General features: G+C 44.0%; 1 protein-coding gene across 1 annotated transcript in view; it reads right to left on the reverse strand.

The window, feature by feature from the left end:
• The window catches only part of LOC147733933 (sodium- and chloride-dependent betaine transporter-like), an 865,604-nt gene that overhangs the window by 249,202 nt on the left and 592,652 nt on the right, over window positions 1-23,750 (reverse strand). The window contains exon 7 of the mRNA XM_086952828.1: window positions 20,426-20,560. Within this exon, the coding sequence (XP_086808954.1) occupies window positions 20,426-20,560 (135 nt within the window). The remainder of the gene's footprint in view (window positions 1-20,425; window positions 20,561-23,750) is intronic.

A 23,750-nucleotide genomic window follows, 5' to 3' on the forward strand; every position in this document is an offset into this window, starting at 1 on the left:
TCAATGGAGTTATTGTTACAAGAAATAAGAGCACTTAGACCCTTTGTTGAGGAAACTTATACCAAATTACAGCTCCTTTCAGATAGCTGGTCTCAACTTGATGCAATACTTACAGCAGTGGAGCAAAATGTCTCCTCAATTAAAGATACCACTAAGAGCGTTAGCCACCTTCATTCTCAAGTGTCAGTCCTTCAAAAGCAGGTTGAGGACCTCGAAAACCGCAATAGGAGAAACAATTTATGTATTTATGGCTTGGTGGAAGGAGCGGAAGGTACAGACTCGCTTGCTTTTTTTAAAATCCTTCCTTCCCAAAATTCTTCACATGCCAGAGGACACTGTGCCTAACATACAATAAGCACATAGGTTGGCCGTCTGCCTTCAAATGCTTCACCTTCGCAGAGACCAAGAGGAGTCATTCTTTACTTCCTAATATATACTGATTTCTTAAAAGTCTTGGAAGCAGTCATAGCTACTCAATGGATTTCCAGGTCTGGTTCGGCATTGTTTTCTGACAGGTTTATGCCAAAGCTGCTGCAGCCAGACGCAAAGCCTTTCTCAACATGAGACCGTATCTTCGCTCAATGGGAGCCAGATACGATCTCTTTTACCCTTGTCTTTTTAAGGTTAAGTACAAAACAGAAAAACAACATATGAGATCAAATACGGCTACACATCTTTATTAACTAACACAAGACTGATCATATGGACTCTTCAGGACCTTCCTCATAACATATTACTTGACTTTTCTGAACGTTATGAGTTCTCATCCATTTCCTTATTCCAGTTTATATGATGTTCATTTCACACATAGGTTGATCTCTGAACTTAAATAGCTTCACAGTTTATTATTGCTGTTTTTGCATGTTCTCGTTTATTTTATTATGTTCCACTGTTCACCTTTTCATTGTTTTACTTCATACATTAATATTAAATATCTTACTCTTCGCTTTCACAGATATATCCACGTTGTGGCGTGATCCTCCCCCGGTTTTGGCCTAGTCAACCCTGGACGTGTCGTCTGTTCCATGTGGTACCATCCCTCCCTACATCCATATTCCTTTTTTGTAAGGATTCCCATATTATTCTTTTTTCTGGTGTCTCTATTATTAGTGTCTTTTCTTCTCTATCTAGCCTCACAAATATCAACGCCATTTCTCTTCCTGTCTTTCCTATTCCTCCTTTCACTCACATTCTATCGAAGACATCACCTTACATAAACATGTTTCCTTCTCGTTTTTATGGCTTGCTTCGACTAACTGTTTCTTTCCCTTGCCTTTATCTTAATATTGATTTGATCACGCATCTGTTACTCTTGTTTCTCTATATTCTCTATTGTGTTTTCATTGAATTGGATTTGTGCTTCTTGCTATTTCCGTTTTTTGATCTTATATGCCATTAAAACTGGTCTCCTGGAACGTTAGGGGTTTAAATTCACCTATCAAAAGACAGAGAATTTTAACTCACCTAGCCAAACTGGATGCTGATTTAGTATTTCTCCAAGAGACGCACCTCACAGACATTGAATAATTAAAAATAAAAAAGGGTTGGGTGGGGGAAGTATTCTTCTCGCAGGGTGACGGTAAAAGTAATGGAGTTATGATACTTTGTCGCTTCCAGTTAAATTTATATCACAAGATTCTGATGCTGAGGATTGATGGCTTAATGTTAAATTGCTCTTGAAGGGTGCTCCAGTCTCTTTCCTTAATGTGTATGCTCCCACTGGTGGTGACTCCTCTTTATGGACCTCATTTTCTAAGCAAAATACTCAATGTATTGAAGATAATTTTATACTAGCGGGTGATTGTAATCAGATTTTTGACCCATTTATAGATCGAAATTCCAAAGTTGCTTTTATCCCCAACAAGCCCCACAAATCTTTTGTTCATACTATTACTCAACATAAACTCTTAGATGAATGGATATTATGTAACCCTACTACCAGGGAATATACCTTTTATTCACCTGCTCACCACACCCCATCACGGATAGATTACTTTTTTGTATCGCATAATATTTTACAAGCTCTCACAAACGCTGAAATCGGTCCTATTCTCTTATCGGATCATGCCCCTGTTTTAATTGACCTTGATATCTTGCTCAGTGTAAATGCTCCTGGAAGGTGGCATTTTAATAATGCTCTTCTTCTGGATCAAGTATTTACCTCTTCCTTTACCACCTTTTTCAATGAGTATTTTGAGTTAAATCAAAGAGAGTCCCTATCATTTTCAACTATCTGGGATGCATTTAAGGCCTTAGCAAGAGACATCATTATTGGTTTTGTTGCCAAGAAACAAAAAATTGCACGTTAACATTTCAATTACCTCTTTCAAGACATAAAGAGACTGGCGCACTCGTACTACACTTCTCACTTGAAAGATTGTCTAACAGCCTTCATAAACGCTAAACTTCAATTGAACAAGAAGTCAGCCTCGACGACGCTCACGATTGTTTTTGGGCTAATGAATGAGTCACTGAATTTGAGCATCAACTAGTTCGAGCGACCATGTGTGTGTTACTATGCAATCGCCCCGAAGGGCACAGGGGTCCCTTGAGTGAGCTGCAGACCTGTGCCCAGCCATGCAACTATTTTACAATGGCGCCAGCAAGCTGCCAGCGCCGTTGTAAAATAGTTACAAGTTAGCTTGCACAGGAAGCACTTAGATAAAATAAAGCAGCACCTGCTTCGTTTTATCTAGTGGTTCCTGTGCAAGCTAACTTTGTAACTATTTTACAACGGCGCTGGCAGCTTGCTGGCGCCATTGTAAAATAGTTGCATGAGTGGGGGTTCAACTTTTGAACCCGTTACGTTCGCGGATTTTTTTTTTGCGGATTTTGCGGGAAATCCGCAAAATTCGCGGATTGCGGATTTCCCAAAAATCCGCAAAATCCACGAGCGTAACGGATTTCCCGCTCACACTTAACTACATGGCATCCTCTTTAGTTGTCCTGGTGGGGTCGTCTGGACACTATAAAGATGATGCTCTCCCCCATAGTATTATATACTACTTCTAACATCCAGGTACCTGTTTCTGCTAAATTATTTTAAAAAGTCAATTCTTCTTTACCTTCTTGTGGAATAATAAGAGACCCCAAATTTCTATTTCAAAATTATCCCGTCCTAAAACGGAAGGAGGAGTTAACTTTCCCAATTTTCCGACATATCAAAAAGCATTCCTTCTTCTTCAAGCTTCATTTTGGCTGCTCGACTCGACAGAAGATTGCCATTTATGGACTTCAATCGAACGCCTATTTTTAATTCCCTTCTCCTTTCAGGAATATCTTTCCTTATCACGTAAACCACAATCCCTATCCACCCCCATAATTAAACTTACTTCTAAGCTCTTGGAATCAACCTCTCCTTCACCACACACTACACTAGATTATTTTCTCAACGCAACAATTTGGCACAATAAAAATGTGATAATCCGTAATAAACCTATCTATTGAAAGACTTGGGGAAAAAAGGGATTAATTTGGATACATCGATTATTTTCACAATCAGAATTTCGACCCTTTTCTACACTTAGTCAGTCATTCAGTTTACCTTCTTCTTTTAAGTCTAAATGTAACCTTCTTAAACAAGCTGTGTTAGATACATTCTCTCAGTTTACCGATGCACCTGTTAATATTAACACTACTGATTCATCGGAACGTCTCCACACTTTATTATGTACTTTGCCCAAAGCATCCACTATCTACAGCTACTTACAAGATATTGAAACTATTAGACAAAAATCTAAGACAGAGGTTGCATGGGAACACTATTTTAAAACATATTGGCCATCGTCTCTCTGGAGTAACATTTGGGCTAAGATATGAAAATCTTCCAGAGCAGCAAATACAATGCAAACTCTGTTTTTTATATATACTAGACTCTTACTAACTCCAAATGCTTTAAATTAAAGGTATTCTACTGTATTAGATATTTGCTGGACATGTTTGTCTTTGAATACTGACTTATTTCAAATGCTATTCTCTTGCTCATTTGTGCACAATGTTTGGAAACAAGTTTGGATTCAAATTAATTACATTTTTGGCACAAATTTTTGTTTTCCCTCACTCATGTATTCTTAGGAAATCTTTCACCTATTTGGAATAATACTGTACCTAACTTCAAAATTATTGATTTGTTATTAGAGGTTGCTTTTCAGCAAATTACCATAAATTGGAAGGACTTCACTAAAATCTCTTATAAGGCTTGGTGGTATGCTGTATGCCACAATCATAGGTTAGATACATCCTTTGTGTATCCCATACATATGGCTACGAAACGTTTAGAATTATAGTCCCCTGTTACATTGTATATTGATGCAAGTGCCAAAAAATGTTCTTTGTCGCTCCCATCTCAAGAAGAAGTTTCTAAACCACCTTGAACCTCCCAAATGTTCCTACAGTTGTATATTTTCACGTTTATCATATCCTTTTTTTTAGTCGTTTCTTTTTCTTTTACTCCACCAATGAATCCAATTCCTGTAATTTTTCTGTAGTAAATTTGTACTGTAATGATGTAGGTTTAACACCAGATATTATATATTCGCATCCTTACTCTTTTCAATAAAGCTTTCTTTTGAACTTAAAGATTTGTAAATGGAGCTAGTGTCACTATTATTTGTGTTGGGTGCAGAGCGGCTTCTCCCGGGAAGCAGCAGTGGGGTGGGGGGGGACGGATGGACGCCACCTCTCTTCCATCCAATCCCTCCTCTTCCTGGCTTCAACTCTGCAAACAGGAAGCACCCGGCCCCCAATAGCCAATCGCAACACTGCAATGCAGCTTTTTGGTTAGTCTGAGCACCGTGGTTCGGCTCTCATCTAGGGAATGGGAGTCTGGGCATGTTCTCCACCCAGGCTGTAATGCAGGTTTGGTGGGGAACACGCAAAGTGTGCATGAATATTTGGCCTGCCCGATAGGGTCGGCCAAACATTTATGCATACTTACATAGTGCCCACCACTCCTCCACCTGCTCTGAGAGCAGAGCAGAATCGCCCCACCCCGATGTCGCAGAAGGAACAAATAAAATGATAATAAGGTCAAGTTATTATCATTTTATTTTTCCTTTTTTTTACTGCAAAAAGCAGTAGGGCTACATCCCTCCACCTTAGTGGAGGAGCCGCCACTGGTTGGGAGAGTAATGCGCTTGCAATGAGAGCAGCTGTATTGGCTTGCACTTATATCACTGGTCAGCATATTCTAATGCTATTAACATATGGTTGAATTCACACTTGTGGTAATTTTCAGAAGGTACAAGGAGCAATGTTACCTTGGAGATTGTTTACAGCGGGGGAAATAATTATGCTGTGCTTTATTACATGTCCTTTAAACAGTTTGTTGCAGGTATTGTGATATGATGTGTGGAGACATGAAACAGAACCATAAGCATCAACGGAGGAACAAATTGGTTAGGAGCATGTTGTAACGTAAACACTGAGGAATGTGCTTTTAAATCTATAAGTGGGCCATGAGAAGTGCGAACGTTAGAAGGCCTGTTTTAACTTTGAAGCAGCGGTGCACCAATGACATATATAAGTACACTGTGTACCTGTCTAATTTTGGAAACATTTAGTAGCCATAGTAATTGACATAAACAAATAATGTCTTTCTACCCTACCATTTGAGATGGAGACAGCTGGAGTTATGTTATGTTATGTTATACTTTCTTGTATAGCGCACGGCTGCCCCAGCAAAGGGGCGTCCCGGCGCTTGATCAGAAGAGAGGAAGCAAACACAGCCAACAGAAAGAACACAGCACAACCAACTACTGACAGAAAAGGTGTGTCTTGATGGCCTTTCTAAAAGCCAGAAGGTAATTTAAACTCCGGATCTGCAGTGGAAGAGCGTTCCAGAGTTTTGCAGCCAGATAGCTGAAGGAACGTCCTCCCGTCAGAGCTAGCTTTACCTGAGGAACTACAGCCAGACACTGTCCCATCGATCTAAGAGCTCTACGAGGAGAATACCTCGTCATCAAGGGGCAGAGCATAGGCTGTGAGTCCATTCTCCGTCTTGTCAGCATTAAGCTGAAGATAGTTCGCCGTCAGCCATGATGTTACTGCAGTAAGGCCCTGTTTAAACTTGTGCGCTTTTGCCCCGGCTTCGTCACTCAGCATCACCACCAGCTGGGTGTCATCCGCGTATGAGACTATGGACAGGTCCCACCATTTGGCGACCTCAGCCAGTGGTTGGACATACAGATTAAAGAGTGTCGGGCTGAGCGCGGAGCCCTGGGGTACGCCTTGCTCAATGCTACATTCTTTAGACAGAAACGGTGGGGTGGAGACCCGAAAAGATCTACCGGTCAAAAAAGCTTTGAACCATGCCAGGGCTTGTCCTACAACTCCTGCCGTTTCCAGTCTCTGTAGCAGGACCTCGTGTGACACCGTATCGAAGGCAGCACTGAGATCTAATAAAATCAGTGCTGCCGTCTGCCCGGAATCCAGAATTGTCCGGAGGTGTTCACACGGAATCCGTGCTGGGAAGCATCCAGAATGTCATCCAGAATGTTATACGACTGGAGATGTTGAGTCAGAACAGCATTGACATAGGACTTCGCAATCTTCGCAGGCCATGGAAGCAACGAGATAGGTCTAAAATTCTCCGGCCTAATGGGGTCCAAAGTAGGTTTTTTAATTATGGGGACACCCATGCCTGCTTCCATTTTGCAGGTATTATAGATGTAATAAACGAAGAATTGATCAGAGTTCTTAATGGGTCAAGGACCAATGAGGCAGCCTCTCTAAAATGTTCCGGTTTTAGTGGGTCTGCTGGGGAGCCAGATTTAACTTTTGAGCAAAGTCTAAGAAATTCCTCTCGATCCATCTCCGGTATGGTCCTAAGTTCATGTGTTGGGCAGTTCGTAGGAAGGGTAAGGGTGGGTGTGGCAGAGAAAGAACTATAAATTTTGCTGATTTTATCAACAAAAAAAGACGCTAGGTTATCACAGAATGTGTAAGAACTGGTAGCGTTAGTCGCCGCTTTTTTCGCACTTATCTCCTTAAGAATTTTAAAAATAATCTTGGAAGGATTTTGGCTACCATTTATCTCGCTGGTGTAGTATGCAGCCCGGGTTCTACAAATCTGTCTGTGATACTTTTTTTGCATGCCAACATGATGCACTCGGTTTTATTTATTATAATACATGGGATTCTGCAATCCTTGTATAAACTCCTGTCTCTAATTTCTCTATAACCAGTGACTTGTGCCGCACCCAATGGCTAATTATAAAGAAAAGACCTCAGAACTGGATTTAATTACAGTTGAGTTTTGATGTAAAAATGCCTGCTGCCAGAGGCAGCTGCCAGCAGCTGTCCATGCAGGTAAGCCCGGTGAGGCGGGGCAGAGGGGATGTTGATAGATGACGGAATAGGAATTATTATTTATTTAATTTTCCTTATTCTGTTGTTTGTCAACTCCCCCCCATTTCTACACAGTCCGGGTTAGTATAGCTTTTATTTTTCAACAGACTTGTATGGAACTGTTTATAATTTCTGTTTGCAACAAAAAACGAACATACTCGCTCTATCATATGAAAGAGCTACACACCAAAGTTTAAAGTGATTTGTGGGAAAAGTGATGGTGAGTCCAGGCATTATGTAGGATAAATTACCCCGCTGTCACACATGATAAGGATATTGCAAGTCACCTCCGCGTTTCATAAAGTTGGAAAATAACTTTGCCATCTGCCATGTTACTTTATATGGTTATGGAACTCCTCTGTTACTTGCAATATCCTTATAATGTACAGCATAGGGTACCTTATCCCTTATATTTGTTGATGTAATAAGGTTGGGGTGTTATAAAGTGCTACACACCACAAGGGTCGCCTCAGAGTGCAGATGATACCTGTACAAATTACCATAATCCTGAGGGTCAACAGTCATTACGGTGGTAAGTACATGGTAAAGCCTTAAAATCAGTGGTTGATCTAGTAAGGTAAACTACTGCTTTTATTCGGGAATCAGCCATAAGAATGCATGCCTCATATCGCATGCCTTTACAACGTAGTTGTTACAATGACCGCGTTGTTACAATGCGAACCATTACGACGCCAGACTTGCTGTAGGGGGCGCATGTTGGATTTAAAATCCAACACCTTCCCTGCTGTTGCACACACTGGTGTAGGAATAGTAAATTATACTATTCCTAAATCCAGCGCGCTCCCTACAGCAAGTCCTTGGAATTAATTGCAATGTAATAGTTTGCGTTGTAACAGGTATGCAATGTAACCCATGGGAAGTTAAAGTATATATTGCTTTTATTCATGTAACCAAGCAGCAATTCCCTGCAAAGTGTATTTTTAAGTGGCATACTGTCTAGTGGGAGAAGGCGTGAAGTTGCATGATAATTGATAAACTGCATTTGATTCAATGAAGAAATCTGGAAGGGCTAAGGGACTGTATTTATGATTCCTTTGGTGAAACTCACTGGGTGAGGACCCTCAGAGAAACTATAATATCTCTTTCCTCAATTCATCTCATTTTATTTGAGATTTTATTTTTTACAAATCAGGCTTTACTTCCATTTTGTGAATTATGTTCACATATTCTACTCCGCTCCACCCCTCTCAATCCCTTATGTATAGCACATATATGTTAGTTTGTTTTTTGGGGGGGGCAGGGTTCGTATGTGTGTTTTTAGACATGGCTATCTGGCTTTCCCTGGCATGTTGCTAGGTTCTTACCTTAGCAAACGTGCAAAATGTAATATACTGCTGAAGTAAGTACACAAAGGAGGTTTGAAAGTATTGCTTGCATTGCATACAGTGGGGCGCTAGTGGTGGTTTCAAATTGTTTTTACGGGTAAAGGGATATGCTTGAATGTCACACTACTTGTTGGTTGCTTTTGAAGAGGTTTCAACAAGCACTGGGCTTGTGTTTTTATAGGGCAAAGCAACTCACATATTGCATGCTATCAAATTCCTTTAAATAACCCTGCACAAAAAATAGACTTTTCCTTTTTCCTCTTCTTTATTTATTTTGAATGATGGGCCTTTCCTCTCCTTCTACCTTATGCATGCCACTTCTGTATACAAAGTACTCTAAATTTCATGCCTGTCTATCTTAATTTCTTTGAAACCATATTCCTTCAACCTAACAATATCTATTCATTCCAGCAAGCATTGCTCCTCACATAGCACCCACTTAAGGTCACACCTTACCGATTAATGAACTGCAAAAACACTGGAGTAAATGCATGGAATGGTTTCCTTAATTTGCAAGACAAACCCCAATAACCAATTGGCTGACCACTGACTCTGGGGGTGCCGAATAGCATTCTAATTTCTATAAAGTACTTCAACGCCTCGTCAGTGCAATATAGATACAATTTCAATACTATTCAATTGTAATACAATACAAGGTGAATCACAGAACAAACCAACAATTGACTATTGGTTCGTGGACAGCTGTTTAGGAATATTTACTAAATATTGTCCTGTCTACTTTTAGGCAGCCTACTTGAAACAGCCACAGTACAGAGTGGGATGAATGTCTTCAATGGGAATGGCAGTGGAGCAGGAAAGCAGGGAAGGGCCATGCTTCCTGCTGAGCTCACGTGGCAGAAGTGTGGTTCAGTGGCCTGAGCGTCTGACTCGGAACACGGGGCTCACGGTTCCATCCCTGATGGCAGCTCAGCTCAGCATCATGTGACTCTGGGCAATAGCTCACTTAATCTCCCTGACAGCCCCCAGCTCCTTGTAAACTTAATGGGTGATATGTTTGTACTTTACAAATAGGAATTATTATTATTACGCCAAGTGGTCCCTGTAGCAGGCAACCAAGTTGTGTGCGAAGTAGCACCCAGTTTCCAGTGTTGGTTTCACAAGGGCCCTCGCACAAGCCCTTGTTTGCACATGCCCCCACACAAGCCCCTGTATGTTTAACATCTCTCAGAAGCACCCAACATGGCATTGTTATGGTGATTTTGCCGTGCCTGCTTTTAAACAACATACATTTCTATGTTTTCTCAATTCCCTTTGCATGTCTTCCAACCTATATCAAAAACAACAGTTGATGGACAGAATGCAGAACAATGTCATACATTCACCCCAGTACAGAGATATGGGCATAAATCCATCATTTGTTTGCACTCCACACCACCCCAGTTCAGACATGGCCATATGCAAATCAGCCTTGACCCTGTTCCTCATGGGAACAGTCCAGCCCGAACTGCCAAGCCATGTCTTTCCTGGACCGCAATCAAGCATCCTAGTACCAGTTTCTGGCTATCAGCTGTCTTCAGCCAGGATAGTTGACTCCAGTGGTGTGGAGAGCATGGGACTCACGTCTGAGCATACCCATCCCACTCGGGCTGACAAATGCAAAAACAACAGTTGATGGACAGAATGCAGAACAATGTCATACATTTACCACTGTACGGAGATCTGGGCCTAAATCCATCATTTTTTTGCACTCCACACCACCCCAGTTCAGACATGGCCATATGCAAATCAGCCTTGACCCTGTGCCTATCGGAACAGTCCAGCCCGAACTACCAAGCTATGTCTTTCCTGGACTGTAATCAAGCATATTAAGACCGGTTTCTGGCTATCAGCCGTCTTCAGCCAGGATAGCTTGACTCCAGTGGTGTGGAGAGCATGGGACTCACGTCTGAGCATACCTATCCCACTCAGGGTGACAAATGCAAAAACAACAGTTGATGGACAGAATGCAGAACAATGTCATATATTCACCCTAGTAGAGAGATCCGGGCCTAAATCCACCATTTTTTTGCACTCCACACCACCCCAGTTACGACATGGCCATATGCAAATCAGCCTTGACTCTGTGCCTCATGGGAACAGTCCAGCTCGAACTGCCAAGCCATGTCTTTCCTGGACCGGAATCAAGCATCCTAGGACCAGTTTCTGGCTATCAGCCGTCTTCAGCCAGGATAGCTTGACTCCAGTGGTGTGGAGAGCATGGGACTCACGTCTGAGCATACCCATCCCACTCGGGCTGACAAATGCAAAAACAACAGTTGATGGACAGAATGCAGAACAATGTCATACATTCACCCCAGTACCTAGATCTGGGTCTAAATCCATCATTTCTTTGCACTCCACACCACCCCAGTTCAGACATGGCCATATGCAAATCAGCCTTGACCCTGTGCCTCATGGGAACAGTCCAGCCCGAACTGCCAAGCCATGTCTTTCCTGGACCCGAATCAAGCATCCTAGGACCGGTTTCTGGCTATCAGCCGTCTTCAGCCAGGATAGCTTGAGTCCAGTGGTGTGGAGAGCATGGGACTCACGTCTGAGCATACCCACCCCACTCGGGGTGACAAATGCAAAAACAACAGTTGATGGACAGAATGCAGAACAATGTCATACATTCACCCCAGTACAGAGATCTGGGCCTAAATCCATCATTTGTTTGCACTCCACATCATCCCAGTTCAGACATGGCCATATGCAAATCAGCCTTGACCCTGTGCCTCATGGGAACAATCCAGCCCGAACTGCCAAGCCATGTCTTTCCTGGACTGGAATCAGGCATCCTAGGACCAGATTCTGGCTATCAGCCGTCTTCAGCCAGGATAGCTAGACTCCAGTGGTGTGGAGAGCATGGGACTCACGTCTGAGCATACCCATCCCTCTCTGGGTGACAAATGCAAAAACAACAGTTGATGGACAGAATGCAGAACAATGTCATACATTCACCCCAGCTCAGAGATCGGGCCTAAATCCATCATTTTTTTGCACTCCACACCACTCCAGTTCAGACATGGTCATATGTAAATCAGCCTTGACCCTGTGCCTCTTGGGAACAGTCCAGCCCGAACTGCCAAGCCATGTCTTTCCTGGACCGGAATCAAGCATCCTAGGACCTGTTTCTGGCTATCAGCCGTCTTCAGCCAGGATAGCTTGACTCCAGTGGTGTGGAGAGCATGGGACTCACGTCTGAGCATTCCCATCCCACTCGGGGTGACAGATGCAAAAGCAACAGTTGATGGACAGAATGCAGAACAATGTCATACATTCACCCCAGCTCAGGGATCGGGGCCTAAATCCATCATTTTTTTGCACTCCACACCACCCCAGTTCAGACATGGTCATATTATTATGCTGTTTTATAACGCGCTCCATTACTGCCGGAGTATCCTGGCGCGAAAAAGAAAAAACAGAATAAACAGCCTACCCTACACTGAACAAAAACTAAAAGGCTAGTCGAAACAAATGGGTTTTCAACCCTTTTTTAAAAGAGATAAAGTTCACCGTAGCTCGCAAGGATAGAGGGAGCTCATTCCAAGCCAAAGCGGCCTTCACCGCCACTGATTGCTTTCCCAGCCGAGAAAGCCGGAAGCGCGGGACCTGAAGCAGATGTTGGGCGGCAGAGCGCAAAGGTCGCTTAGGAGAGTAGCGCCTAAATCGTTTCATCAGGTAGGCGGGGCCTTGTCCATAAATGGCTTTGTGGGCCAGGGTCAAGATTTTAAAAGTAATCCTCTGGGAGACTGGCAGCCAGTGCAGGCTCTGCAGGTGATTCCTAGCGCTGACCCGACTGGGGATATTACCCAACAGTCTGACGGCTGCGTTTTGGATCACCTGGAGATGTCTCACCATATAAGCCGGGGATCCGCTCAGCAGGCCATTGGCATAGTCAAGTCGCGAGAGAATTAAAGCTCTAGCCACTGACTCTCTTGCTGAGGCAGGCAAATAGGGAAAAAACTTCCGCAACGCCTTAAGGGTCCCGAAACAGCCTCCTGTCAGCTTCTTGTATTGCCCCTCAAACCGGAGGTCTTCCCCGAACCAGGCCCCTAGATTCTTGGCGAGGACATTGACTGAACTGGGCATCGGGAAACCGGCCGGCCAAAGAGCTTCTCTAAAATTAGGGGGGAATTGACCGTAGAGCAGTATTTCCGTCTTATCTTCGTTGCACTTCAGTTGCGCGGAGGCTAACCAGTTGAAAACCGCGGATAAACAAAACTGAATCCGCTCGGTATCTAAGACATCACTAGGCCAGGTGAACAATATGCAAATCAGCCTTGACCCTGTGCCTCTTGGGAACACTCCAGCCCGAACTGCCAAGCCATGTCTTTCCTGGACCGGAATCAAGCATCCTAGGACCGGTTTCTGGCTATCAGCCGTCTTCAGCCAGGATAGCTTGACTCCAGTGGTGTGGAGAGCATGGGACTCACGTCTGAGCATACCCATCCCACTCGGGGTGACAAATGCAAAAGCAACAGTTGATGGACAGAATGCAGAAAAATTTCATGCATTCACCCCAGTACAGAGATCTGGCGCTAAATCTATCATTTTTTTGCACTCCACACCACCCCAGTTCAGACATGGCCATATGCAAATCAGTCTTGGCATTGTTCTGCATTCTGTCCATCAACTGTTGTTTTTCAGGTCAAAATCAAATAACCAAGATGCTCTATGACAAAGGCATGCAGAGTACCTTAATACCACTCTTTTCACTGGTAGCAAGTGTAGTTTGAACAATTCTGGCTTGATCTGGAGACATCTTCCAAGCTGAACAAGCTTATTTCAATTCATGGATAACAGGATACCTATCCTGTCTACACTTTTACTTTGCTACCCGTCTCTGAGGAACCAACCAGTAAAACAATACAATGAGGAAATGTCAGGGATATCTCAGCTGATGGTGAGCTGAAAGAGGACCAAGGTATGCCAATCAAAATGTTCCAGATCTCTTTGCTTCAGCCAGTTCGATTTTTGTTAATTGTGTTATTTTTGTTACTGAGATACTTTTTGTGCCAAACCTAATGCATAATGCCCACCTTGGCTTCTTTGAAGAATTTCAGCATTTGGGCAAATGGCCCTGTTCTCTTCCACTGGCCCTTATGTTCGACAAGCTATATATTTCTGTAAGAAATTTGAGTATTAGTTATTTATTTATTTTTATTTATTTATTTGATATCACCTGACAGGCATCTTGGCGCTCAGAACTCAGTTGGCTATCGCAGCGAAAATCTCCCTATACTTAGCCCTAATTCTTAGGGAATAACCATGTTCTTAGGTTCTTTCTGAACGGTAGGAGTTCATTGAGTTGTCTCAGTTCAAAAGGCAGAGTGTTCCACAGCCTTGCAGCAGCAACCCCAAATGATCTGCCTCCTGCCCTAACTTTTTAAAATCAGGGAACTTTTATTAGTTTTGCCCCAGAGGAGCGCAGGGTTCTACCGGGGACATACCATTTAAATTTGCGTTGAAGGGAACTAGGTCCCTTCCCATTCAGAGCTTTAAAAACTAGGCACAAGGGTTTACACTTAATTCTTTGAGTCACAGGGAGCCAGTGCAGCTCCGCCAGGGCCCCAGAGGCGGAGGACCGTCTCGGCCAGCCTAGTACCAGTTTCGCTGCGGTAGATTGCATCCTCTGCAGTCTGTCCAATAAAAATTTAGGAGACTCAAGAAGCAAAGCATTACAGTAATCAGCTCGACTGAGTATCGTGCTTCGTGCTATCAGGGAGCGCGCCTGATGGGGTGATAGAGGGAAGATTTTCCTAAGAGAGCGAATAATGGCCAAGCAGCAGCCCACCACTTTCGTAACATATGCCTCAAGGGTGAGGTTACAGTCAAGTGTCACACCTAGGTTACGGACTGTCTTCACTGGTTGGCCAAGGTTAGAGGACTCTGGCCGAATGACGATGGTACATACGTTCAGTACTCTATCCAGTGTGGTCAAGAAAACAGTGTTGAAACACTGGAAGATCCTGAACACAGCTTCTGGTGAGATACCAAGACCTCTTTTTGCCTATAAAAGAGGGCCTAGCATCAGAGACAGTCTAGTGCACACTAGACCAAGGACTGTGAGCAGAGCACCTTCAGTGACTGTTAATACCATTTGGAACATGTCTCCTGTACGAGGGCATTACCCCTGTGGTGGATGTACTGTATGTCCCCAGACCCAGAAGACTCTGTCCATAGATATCGGAACATCCAGACCTTGGAAACTGAACAACCACACCAACTTAAACTCCGACAAATTGATCTATATGATCACGTGCCCGTGCAAATTGGCATATATAGGGCACACCACCAGGAAAGTAAAAATACGCATAAGCGAACACAAGAGCACAATTCGCTGCAACAAACAATCTACGTGCTTAACCAATCACTTCCTGGCTAAAAAACATAAGGCGGATGACCTTAGGTGGGTTGTTCTTGACCAGCCTTTTATCCCTTCACACATCACTGATGTTTCCCGTTTTCTTTTTGTTAAAGAACAACGTTGGATTTTCAAATTGAAAACGGATGTGGTAGGGCTGAATGACAATATTCCATGGGTGTCTATTTGACCAGCACACTTGTCAACTGGGAATGTTCAACACTAATTTTGTCGTATGTATGACACACTGGTGCGGTCAATTCTATCACACCTGACCACACCCTCAGGTTACCTCTCACTGAAGGGACAATACATTTACATTACGCGGATTTATTCCCATGGATTTAGCTGTGGGAGTCCCCAGGCGCCATCCTGAGACTTAAGCCCCCGGGGTACATCCTTTGTCCATACCACGTACGGGGCTAATATTTTGTAAATAACTTAGTATAGGGTTTGCTCCTTTTTGACTATGACCCCAGGCGGCCGAGGGTGATCTGCTAATTTTTATTGATGATTATTGCCTCCATTTAGGCTCACATAGCCACGATTACATCTTACATCCTTAGGTGCTAAAAACCTGTGAAATATCAATTGCGCATGCTCCGTAGTTAATCGAGAAGCCAAAAGTGGCTGCGCATGCGCAAACTTTCCACTATTGAGTCATCACACCTTCACGAATTGCCCGGGGATTACACTCAAAGACGGCGCTTTAACTACGCAGGCCCAGGTCCTTAGGACACAGCTCCTTTTGAGTATTCCACCGGCGCGCATGCGCATTGACCCAAATGCCCGGATGCGCAGGCCCAGGTCCTCAGGACACAGCTCCCTTTGAGGGTTCCACCGGCGCGCATGCGCATTGACCTAAATGCCCGGATGCAGAACGGGCTGACACCGAAGATTTGACCAGGTGTGTGCAATCATCTTTTCTTTCCCCCAATCAATGCGGGTATATAAACACTCCTCCCGCCTCTCCTCGGCGCCTCCTCTTCGGCTCAGGTCTATGCCGAGAGGTACCGACGGAGAGGTGAGTGTGGTGCGGGTTGTAACTGACCAGGAGCATTTAACTAGTCCATTTTTCCTCTGTGGGTCCCTGAGGGTTAGGAGAACTGATGCTCTCTATATCTAGACCTGACATTGTTTAACTTACAAAACAGCAAAGTGCAGGCTGCCCCTGATTAGCTGCTGAGACACTAATTCCTCCAGAGTGTTTCAAGACAATGATATAGGGAGTTATTGACCATTAAGCAGCATAGAGGACAGGGCTTTCTCCCTCAGTCATGGGCTTAGAATTTAATCACATCTTCTAGCCACAGGGCCCAAGATAGACATGTGAGTGTTATCTCCACGTCACTCAGCAGGATTGATTTTGGTCCTGCTCTGCCAGTATTATATAGAGCTTTTTGTACCTTATATCGGATGCTACACTAACCTTTGTTGCCATGGCGAAATGATTATTGCGGGCAGATTACGAGTTATATGCACATAGTAATTAATAGATACCAACGGTATAAGACACTTATGAGGTTTCTTAAATGTGTCTTTCATATGTATTTCTGTGCACAGAGCGGGGCCTCATCACTCCGAGTCGTTGCCGAGTGAGGTGAGGCAATACTCCCACAACTTGCTGGGTAAGTTAATTTGTTAATTTTTATAATCATAAGATGTTGATTGACCCTTTGGGCAACCGATATTTCTATATTATTGGCCACTTAATCAAGGACTGGCCAAGCTGAGTCTTTCTGATTCTCACTGAATGATTTGATCCAGGATCCTTATGTTTCCTGGAACTGAACATGCACATCGACAGAATATTGAGTGGGTGTGTTTCTCTGTTTCTCTTCTTTTACAGGGATGGTATCCTCTACTTACTATAGAATTTACAAGGATACGGTAGGATTGTCCCATTGACGATACCAGTTATTACATTTTTTCACATTAATTTGCTTTACACTTCAAGTTTGAGTATAACTTTGCAGTAGTAGTATTACAGCTTTGGCCCTGAAGAATGCCGGTGGACTTTTCACCATAAGGCAGAAACATGTTGGCCTGTTTGACCAATCAGCAAAGAATACAGTGATTTTTTCACACTGTTCTTTCACTCTTTTTAACCTGACGTCTAGGTGAATACCTAATAAAATATTTTTTTGCCTCAATAGTCATTTTAATATCACTCACTATATTCACTGCACTGCACTGTACCAGAACCGCCAGGGGCGAGGACACTATCACTCATTGAACCTTAGGCACATGTCATCCAGCCAATACATCAAGGCACGGAGACACCAGCCAGGTTTCATACATCCTAAATGATGATGCTCCGCCACGAGGGTGGGCTGATAGGACTTTGTTTACATCACTAGTGTCTCTTGACTACTGTGAGGCTGGCTCAGGGCATGTCCAGTTTTGATTATTTCCGGTGAGAACATCTAAGACTCAGCTGATTAGCAGACCGTCAAGTTTTTCATTGTTTCTAGAGGACTCTGGGGCCAAACATTTCTGGGCAGCTCAGAAGGATTCCTACCAACGTCATAATGCAGCAGCTCCGATTTTAGCTACATTAAATTGTAGTGAGTTTTCCCTCAGCCACTGCGACATGTCTTGCAGGCAGGTGTGAAACCCCTCTAATGAAGTAGACTGCTCTCCCTCAAGAGAGAGGATTAATTGTGTGTCATCGGCGTAATTAATAACCTTGATGTTATAACGCTTGATGACCGCCATCAGGGGTCTCAAATAAACATTAAAAAGAATAGGGCTGATGGCCGAGCCCTGAGGCACACCGTGTAAGACATGTGTAGAAGCGGATTGGTAGGGGGGAAGGGACACTGCCTGCTGCCTCCCCGATAAAAAAGAATGAAACCACCTAAGGGCAACACCTGAAACTCCCACCTCTCTTAACCGCCTCAGAAGGATTTTGTGGTTGACCGTATCGAAGGCGGCAGACAGGTCAAGCAGAATCAGTACTGCTGCCTGACCCCTGTCTGCCCGCCCCCGAAGCTCATCCAACATGGTCATCAAAGCCGTCTCGGTGCCATGAGCCGGTCGAAATCCAAACTGCTCCTCCTCCAGGTATTTAGCTTGTTCTAGGTGTGCGGACAACGTACCACTCACCACCCGTTCTACTATTTTAGCAGGGAAGGGGAGAAGGGATATAGGTCTAAAGTTTTTCAGACATTCTGGGTCAAGGGAAGGTTTCTTAAGCAGTGGCGTCACTAGAGCCTCCTTCCATTGACTTGGTACCACCCCCTCAACGAGAGACTGATTGCAAATCATACGGAGTGAGGGAAAGAGCTCAGCCCCGAACTCCTTCCAGATTTTACATGGTAGCGGGTCCAGGGGGGAGCCTGATGCAATACTGTCCGCTATCTTGCAGAAATCCTCAGACTGCAAAGGGGGGAATTCAGAAAGAGACCTAGAGGCAGCCTCCTCCGTGCTGCCACTAGCTACCAACGTACTGATGTCCTCAGTGACAGATGACGGAGCATTCATCCCCTCAGAGGGGTCGGATGCCCTCCCCAATGTTGGCAACTTTATTATAAAAGAAGCCAGCCAGTTTATCACAGAGCACCTGAGAAGGACGAAACTCATTTTTACAGCAGTCTGGTTTAGTTAAGCTGTTAAGGATGTTAAAGATGCTACGAGAGCTGTTTGGAGCTCTAAGTATCAATGCGGCAAAGAGGTCGGCCTTCGACCTCTTAATGACCTTCCTATATTCTATAATTTTTGTTCTCCGTGACCTTTTGTCCTCATCAAGATATTCACGCCTCCATCTCCTCTCAGCCCGATTACAGGCAAGTTTCATGTTTTTCAGTTCCTCCCCAAACCAGGGGGCAGAAGGTCTACCCCTGCTCTGACGGGATTTACAGGGTGCAAGAGAGTCCAGGGTCAGGGTGATCTTCCTACAGAGGGCGGTATAATTCTCCTCTACTTGGGCCTCCTGGGAAAAACAGTCTTCCACTGAGAACACGTCCTCAGGACCTCTCTTCCGCGTCAGAGCCCTCCAGTCCCTGCCCACAAAGGTAATCCTCTGATTATCTTCCCGCTTGTCCAAGTTGGTCATATTCAAATAAAATTTGACCAGAAAATGGTCAGTCCAATCCATGGGGAAAACACTGCCCATATACAACTGATCATCCTCTGCAAAAATAAGATCCAGCTTATGTCCCCCAAGTGGGTAGCTGCAGAAACTTGTTGGCGCAGTCCAAGCCCCTCACATGATTGAGTGATGTTGGCCAGACCTGCGTCAAGGGGCCCATTCAACCAAAGGTTGAAGTCGCCCAAAATTAGCAGTTTCCGATGAGTGGCAGCCATATTGGTAAAAATTTCCAAAAGGAGTTGCTGATGCAGTATGCTAAAGGGCCCAGGAGGACGATAGCAGATGATCCCTGTCAAGAATCCATGTCATAGTTGAGGGGGATGAGAACCCACCTCAAAAAGTAATCACACTTTTTGTAAGGGTGAACCATTAGAGTCCCCAAGCCCCCCCCCCCCCCCAATAACTTATGTCTAACCCCCTGGAAGCTTGATTTAAATCAGTCCGGCTTAACCTAGAGGCAATGTGTAAAGTGCTTGCAGTATTCAAACAGTAACAAAGTGAAAACACACGAAAAATTCCAAAAACCAATTTGGAAAAACGGTAAATTTGAATACATATCATTATAGCAGAACAACAACAATCCAATCAGTAGAACTGATTAGAATCAATGTTCACCCTAACACTAGTTCTTCTGAGCCTATTTAAAGATCCTGATTTGCACCTAGATGTTACCTCCTATGCCACCCCACTCAAATATTCATAAAGAACTCATTATCCTCAATGCTTTTACCCTTAAGTATGCAGTTGAGAAAAAAGAAACAGCACATTTCAAAACTTCATGCAACATCAGCTGAGAACTGAGTGATAGAGTTCAACTCTGGGGTAAAACGTAGCTACACCTTGATATGTGTGCAACTGGCATTCAAACCATGATCGAAGACCTATCAAACTAGGGGAAACATCCAAGAAATGGGTAAAGTGAGACAGAATACAAGTTGCAGTAGCCCAAGTGCCAGAAGAAGAATGGTGACTATCTTAAGTACTGTGAAGCATTAAGGGGCACATGCATCAACCTATTTAGGAAGTGCAAACGGTGCGAATCGGTATTGCCCACTGAGAGTCAAATGCTGAAGGTGTTGTACTTAGCCCAGTTTGCAGAACCATAGTAGGACAGACCCCATGATTAGAGGCAAACAAGCACATCCCTCATGGCTGAGGCCCAGCAGTCCATGCTTGCTCTGTGGATTCCCGAACGGGGTTCAGCATAGATACACAGACTTCAGAATTTCATGCACACATTCTGTTCCTCAGCGTTGCTGAGAATAGCCTCACCTGTGGGTCTTTCAGCCTGGAAAAGTCTGGTGTCAGGTAGTACATGATCCCCTCATAAGCACCGGGCAACGTTACTCCTCGGACCAGGAGGACAACCAACATCACATAGGGAAAGGTTGCTGTGAAATATACCACCTGCAAGCAGAAGTGAGTGCTGATATAAGAGACAATAAACTAGCAACAGAGGTGCAATCATATTAGAAGCTTGAATTACATTTCTATGGACGTGTGCTTTCCCGTAAGTCTTGCTTATTAGAAAAGCCTGTTTCACTCCTTAACATGATAAGTGCATCATCATCATTGTAATGGCTAGTTCCATCAAATGTCTAAAAATATCTTGTGTCATATTATACAAAGTTCAGAGGTAGTGCAACAGGCATGTGTGCCCATTGTGTACCCTTGGATCACCATTGTATTACAGAATGGGCTGCAGATACTTGAGCGGCCCCTTCTGTTATACAGATTGCACTACATGTGCACCAGCATGATCTCAAGAGGGGGTTCCCTCCTTTGCATGGGACAGGACACATTGCAAATGGGTAAATCTTTTGCTCTTAATATATTAAAGATGCTGGCTCAGTGGCAAAGACGTCATTAGAGGTGGTACATAGTCCGTACACTCTGTGAGAGTGTTCCCTTAAAAAGGCAGGAAATGGGGTCCTTGGGACACTCCAGGCATCCACCTGTAGATAGTACAGGTAGACGCCTATGTTTTGTGGCTTTTAGTACCACGGATCATGACACCATACTAAATTTGTCAACAATAAATATCCAATGTGTCGGATTATGCTGTCTGCTGATCTGAAATCAAAAAATCAAAACATGCAAGTGACTTCACTTTATTTCTCTCAGTTTCTCTAATCTGCAGTGGTCCCTCAGGGATTCATTCGTTCATTGTCATTATCTAATGTCAACTTTTGCCCTACATGAGGGACTTAATGTCCACTATGTGGGTCTTCGAGGATATGGTTCAAATAAACTCTCCCAAATCTCAGACATTCTGACATCTCTTCAGACTAGGTAGAACATAGCTATGTGTTGCCTCGTTGTCCTGAAAAATGAATTCCTAACCCTCAGTTCACTAAAACAATTTCTGCTTTAAATCTCTTGTGGTATCCTTGATATCTTATGTCAAATATTTCTCATCACATCCATGTGCAAATGCCTAGAGGAAATGTTACCCAGGAATATATTGATAACGTGAACCATCTCCCCTCCACCACTGACATCATAACTGTCAATCAAATAGTACCTACAGACTCAGAAAAAGTGGACGGTTGAAATGTCTTCCTTGAAATCTGCAATACCCTCATAAGGAGTACCTCTAAGTCCTCCAAAGCCAGACTCTAAGACTGACTTACAACTCTCAGTGACATTACTACTTGAAACCGTTCCTGAAAACATTGGATTGGGTATCTAATAATGAGAGATGTCAGTTAGAAGGGTTCTCTCTAAAACCCAAGGCATTAACAAAGAAGGTTCCCAAATAGATGTCTAATTATTATCTTCCTACCCCACTCAAAGGTTACTCAGTTCCTCCCCCTGCCTACGTTGAAGGAGGGGGAGACCTTTAAGTAAATTGGTCCAAGAGATACACTCTCCTTAGTGTCTCAGTACTAACTCAAACACTGGGTATCCCTTGCCTGTCTAGAACAAGTACTTCCCCACGGGGACACTTTGCCATTAATTAGTGTAGAAAAGGATAGAAGAGCCGGGAGTTTGTTTGGGCAACGAGATAAGTAACTAAGAGGCAAAATGCCCTTCATGACTGTGTGACTACAGGGACATACTCCTCCATCCCCCTGAGTAGTAGGCATATAGTCCCAAATGGGGATGGAGATCCTACAAAGAGGTGAGTAAAAGACTCCACTTGCATGCAATTTAGCATTGCCTGCCTTTTAAAAAAATCGCTGAATGATTGTGATACTGGGGAGAATTATATCCTAACATTCCGACAAAAGACCTAGACCCAAGAGGCCTGAGAATGGCCTGAGAATAGGGGCTGAAACATGTTGACGGTGACTAGAGTGTCATAGGACCATAATATTGTTACCCCCCTCAAATGTAATTTTAATCCATGCACTCTCAGACCATTAATAAAGCGAAACCTAGGTCTGTCTGAGGTGTTTTTTATAGATTCTAGGTACCCAGTCAGGGAAATCTCAAAAGTGTTCTCTGGAAGAACTGCGTTACTTACCTGTAACAGCAGTTATCCAGTATTGGTGTCTTTCATAGATTCACATGCCTGAATCATTCCCCGTCGTCGAGACGGGAGCCTCCGGTACATAAAAAAGTAATGTCCTATAGACATACATAGAGAAAATAGGCCTAAGGGCCTCCCCTTTGTAGCCTATCCTTGTCCTTATGTAAAAAGGACCAAACTCTTACAGTCAGCCAATCAGCTCCGACCTCCCTCTAGAACCTTCCTGGGAGGAGCCTCAGTCCCTCAGATTTTCGTACGCACCCAGCTAGGTTGGCGTAATATTGTCAGAGAGGGATGTGAGCCCTTCCAGGGGAGGTGGGAGGGTTGCATGTGAATCTATGAAAGACACCAATACTGGATAACTGCTGTTACAGGTAAGTAACGCAGTTCTTATCCAGTATTTGGGGTGTCTTTCATAGATTCACATGCCTGAATCAGAGTAGCTAGCAATCAGATATGCACATGCGTGATGTAAAATCGCTCTGCAGACATGTTAGACAATGCATATATTATCATATAACATGGGGACAGCATAGCTGGAACATCACAAGAGCAAAGAGTGTGCATACCTGGATGGCGGGATGTAGGAAGGCTCACCTCACTGAAAGAGATGGCGAAGCACCGCCTGGCCCACTGCCGCATCCTTCTGAAGTTCGATTTCCAGGCAGTAGTGTCTGGAGAAAGTGTGCGGTGACTTCCAGGTCGCCGCTCTGCATATGTCCAAGATTGGCACCCCAGCGAACAGCGCTGCTGACGTGGACATCGCCCTGGTGGAATGAGCAGTAACATGATCAGTCAAAGGCCGTCCGGCCTTGTCGTGGCAGAATGCAATCGCCGAGGAGATCCATCTTGAGATGCTTTGCTTCGTAAGAGGCAGGCCCATTCTTGGTCTGCTTATGCCACGAACAGTTGTGAAGACTTTCGGAGAGCCTTAGTTTTATCCAGGTAGAACTTTAGGCATCTCTTGAGATCCAAAGAATGTAGTGCTCTTTCTGCTGCTGTGGAAGGGTTCGCAAAGAAGGACCTAAGGACAATTGGTTCATTGAGATGAAAGTCCGAAGGCACTTTTGGTATGAATTTAGGGTTCGGTCTCAGCACCACCCTGTCCTGTCTGAACTGCAG

The sequence above is a fragment of the Lissotriton vulgaris genome, chromosome 1_2 (assembly GCF_964263255.1).
Source record: "Lissotriton vulgaris chromosome 1_2, aLisVul1.2, whole genome shotgun sequence".
NCBI lineage: Eukaryota > Metazoa > Chordata > Amphibia > Caudata > Salamandridae > Lissotriton > Lissotriton vulgaris.